The sequence below is a fragment of the Sinocyclocheilus rhinocerous genome, unplaced genomic scaffold, assembly GCF_001515625.1.
Source record: "Sinocyclocheilus rhinocerous isolate Xijiao unplaced genomic scaffold, SAMN03320098_v1.1 scaffold1163, whole genome shotgun sequence".
Classification (NCBI taxonomy): domain Eukaryota; kingdom Metazoa; phylum Chordata; class Actinopteri; order Cypriniformes; family Cyprinidae; genus Sinocyclocheilus; species Sinocyclocheilus rhinocerous.
In genome coordinates, this window is record NW_015642328.1 from 850,572 (window position 1) to 853,573 (window position 3,002).

The following is a 3,002-nucleotide window of genomic DNA, read 5'->3' on the forward strand; positions in this document are numbered from 1 at the left end:
TGGCTCTTTCTTCTGAATTCTTTGTTTTCTGCTGAATAATTAAAGTATGTTAAAGAATGTTTAACTTATACAGACATCAGACTTTAAGTTTTCTTTAGCACATTGTGTTATAGTTCCCCAGAAGTTGTTTGCCAATAAAAAAAATGTCTTTGGCTTTTGTTTTGCCCACTCAGGCAAAGGAGCAAATCATAGATGTTTTCACATCCTCTTTAATTGAATGGAATGCGAATACTCCACTGTGGTAGCCCAGTGCTTGCCTTGGTATGTTTATTGAATATATGTTTTCATTTACTGTCTGCATGTGTTACATTTCAAGTCTTGTCTAAACAGGCCACTTCTATTAACATTTGTTAATATTAACATAATGTTCTACAGAATACAATACTTGCTTTGGTTGGATAATAACCACATTAAAGGAATAGTTCAACCAAAAATGAAAATTTGCTAAAAATTTACTCATTACATCACTTGCTCACCAATGGATCCTATTGTCTTTGGCTTTTGTTTTGCCCACTCAGGCAAAGGAGCAAATCATAGATGTTTTCACATCCTCTTTAATTGAATGGAATGCGAATACTCCACTGTGGTAGCCCAGTGCTTGCCTTGGTATGTTTATTGAATATATGTTTTCATTTACTGTCTGCATGTGTTACATTTCAAGTCTTGTCTAAACAGGCCACTTCTATTAACATTTGTTAATATTAACATAATGTTCTACAGAATACAATACTTGCTTTGGTTGGATAATAACCACATTAAAGGAATAGTTCAACCAAAAATGAAAATTTGCTAAAAATTTACTCATTACATCACTTGCTCACCAATGGATCCTATGCAGTGAATGGGTGCCATTAGAATGAGAGTCCAAACAGATGATAAAAACATCACAATAATCCACAAGTAATCCACATCAATTAATGTCTTGTGAAGTGAAAAGCTGCATGTTTGTAACAAATCCATCATAAAGATGTTTTTACCTTAAAACCGCTGCTTCCGGCTAAGATACTGTACGAGTCAACTATCCATAATATTGCTTTCTCCAGTGAAAAAGTCATCTTGTCTGAATCAGGAGAGAAGTATGCACAGATCAAACACCGTTTATAAGAGCAAACAGTCCAAAACAGTTCTAAACTAATTTGTATGTAGATTTTGATGTGAGAATGCAAAAGAGGATAGGCCTACATTTTTTTTACTAGAGGAAATGTTATTATGGTTTAAAGTCAATGTTTGAAGTTGATGGTTTTATTTCTTAGTAACACAGTTTTTCACTTCACAAGACATTCATTAATAGACTGGAGTGGTGTGGATTACGTGTGGATCATTGTGATGTTTTTATCAGTTGTTTGGACTCTCGTCCTGACGGCACCCATTCACTCCATTGCTGAGCAAGTGACGTAATGCAAATTTCTCCAAATCTGTTCCGATGAAGAAACAAACTCATCTACATCTTGGATGGCCTGAGGATGAATATGTTTTCAGCAAATTTTCATTTTTGGGTGAACTATTTCTTTAACTAACTCAATTATCCAAATCATGCTATTTGCAAATAAGATGAAATGAATCACATATTCAGTGACACATCCATTTGTTTTCACTGTAATTACAGACTGTTTGATTAAAACCAAACGTCTTTCTGAATCACTTGTTGAATTAATTATTGATTTATGTCCATTTCAAGTAATCAATTAGGGGTATTTACTTCCAGTCAGTTGTTCTGAATATGAATCTGAATCTCCTCTTTAGTGTCTCTAATTTGATTAGATTCAAAATTAGAAATAAATAAATATCAAGTCATTTTGTATGAATGTTCATTTATGCCTTTCTTCACCACAAAGAATATAGATAATGGGCTGTGTGCAATGCAATGACAAAGAGGCAACCAAACTCACAGACGACAGAGAAACTAGCGTCTCACAGCATGCAGGATATCGATATGGGGCTGATCCGACACCTCAGCACTACCCCAGCTTTGGAGTCACCACTATACCCAACTACAACAACTTCCATGCACCTGTCAGTCAAGGAGTGACTGTGTTTGGTGGAGTGAACTCTTCTTCACACTCTGGAACACTACGATCCCGGGGTGGAACAGGTAGAACAAATGAGGGATTTGCTGTTCTAGCACTCGAGCAGAAAGTGAAATATCTTTAAACTGTCCTGAATGTTGAAGTCAATGTGACATAAAAATCACCTTTATTAACTTCCATAGTGCTCATTCCTATTTTTACTGAGCCCGTTGGATTGGTCCTCATCATTACAAATAAAAACAAATCTCTGAAAAAACTTTCCTTTTTGGCTGACATCACCAAGACCCCCTTTTTTTTAGCCCCTTCCCTCTTTGCTCCATTGTGGTATTGTGATTTAATCAAATCTGATTGATAAAATCAAGTCATGGCCTACATTTTTTCTCATTGAATATCCTATTTTATTTGAAAATATTTAATGAAAGTCAAATGAGTTGTGAATATCATTTAATGTTGACCATTTAAAATAACTTTTGTCTCAATCTTTTTAAAAATATCCCAACAATTTCCACTTTGGATCACATTGTACATTGCACATTGTTGAGACATCGTAATATTTCTATAAAACTGCATTGTTTTAGTAAGCTGATGTTATTTGTCATTTTCTTTTGCAGGAGTAACACTCTTTGTAGCACTTTATGATTATGAGGCAAGGTCAGAGGATGACCTCAGCTTCAGGAAAGGGGAAAAGTTCCAGATTCTAAATAGCACGTAAGTTCACAGAACATATTTTAAGAGACAATCAAAAACAATGTTTCATAATCCAATCCAAAAGTATTCTTTCTGAATATTTTTTGTAATTCATTTTTCAGTAGGATGCTGTCTGAAATATTAACTAACGCTTTTGATGTACTCTACTGTTCTAAAGTTTGGGGTCAGTAAGATTTGTAATGTTTTTAAAGGATGCCTCTTTTGCCCATCAAGGCTGCATTTATTTGATCAATAATACAGTAAAAACTGTAATATTGTGCTTTTTTT

General features: G+C 34.4%; 1 protein-coding gene across 2 annotated transcripts in view; it reads left to right on the top strand.

The window, feature by feature from the left end:
• The first annotated feature begins 244 nt into the window (after positions 1 to 244).
• Positions 245 to 3,002, top strand: part of LOC107755790 (tyrosine-protein kinase fyna-like) — an 11,384-nt gene continuing 8,626 nt past the window's right edge. Inside the window, exons 1-3 of one of the 2 annotated variants that reach the window (XM_016572709.1) lie at positions 245 to 261; positions 1,836 to 2,092; positions 2,639 to 2,735. In XM_016572709.1, coding sequence (XP_016428195.1) covers positions 1,846 to 2,092; positions 2,639 to 2,735 — 344 coding nt within the window. In that variant the 5' untranslated portion in view covers positions 245 to 261; positions 1,836 to 1,845. Of the gene's footprint in view, positions 262 to 522; positions 607 to 1,835; positions 2,093 to 2,638; positions 2,736 to 3,002 lie in introns of those variants that run through there. The other variant, XM_016572708.1, reaches the window with a different exon arrangement.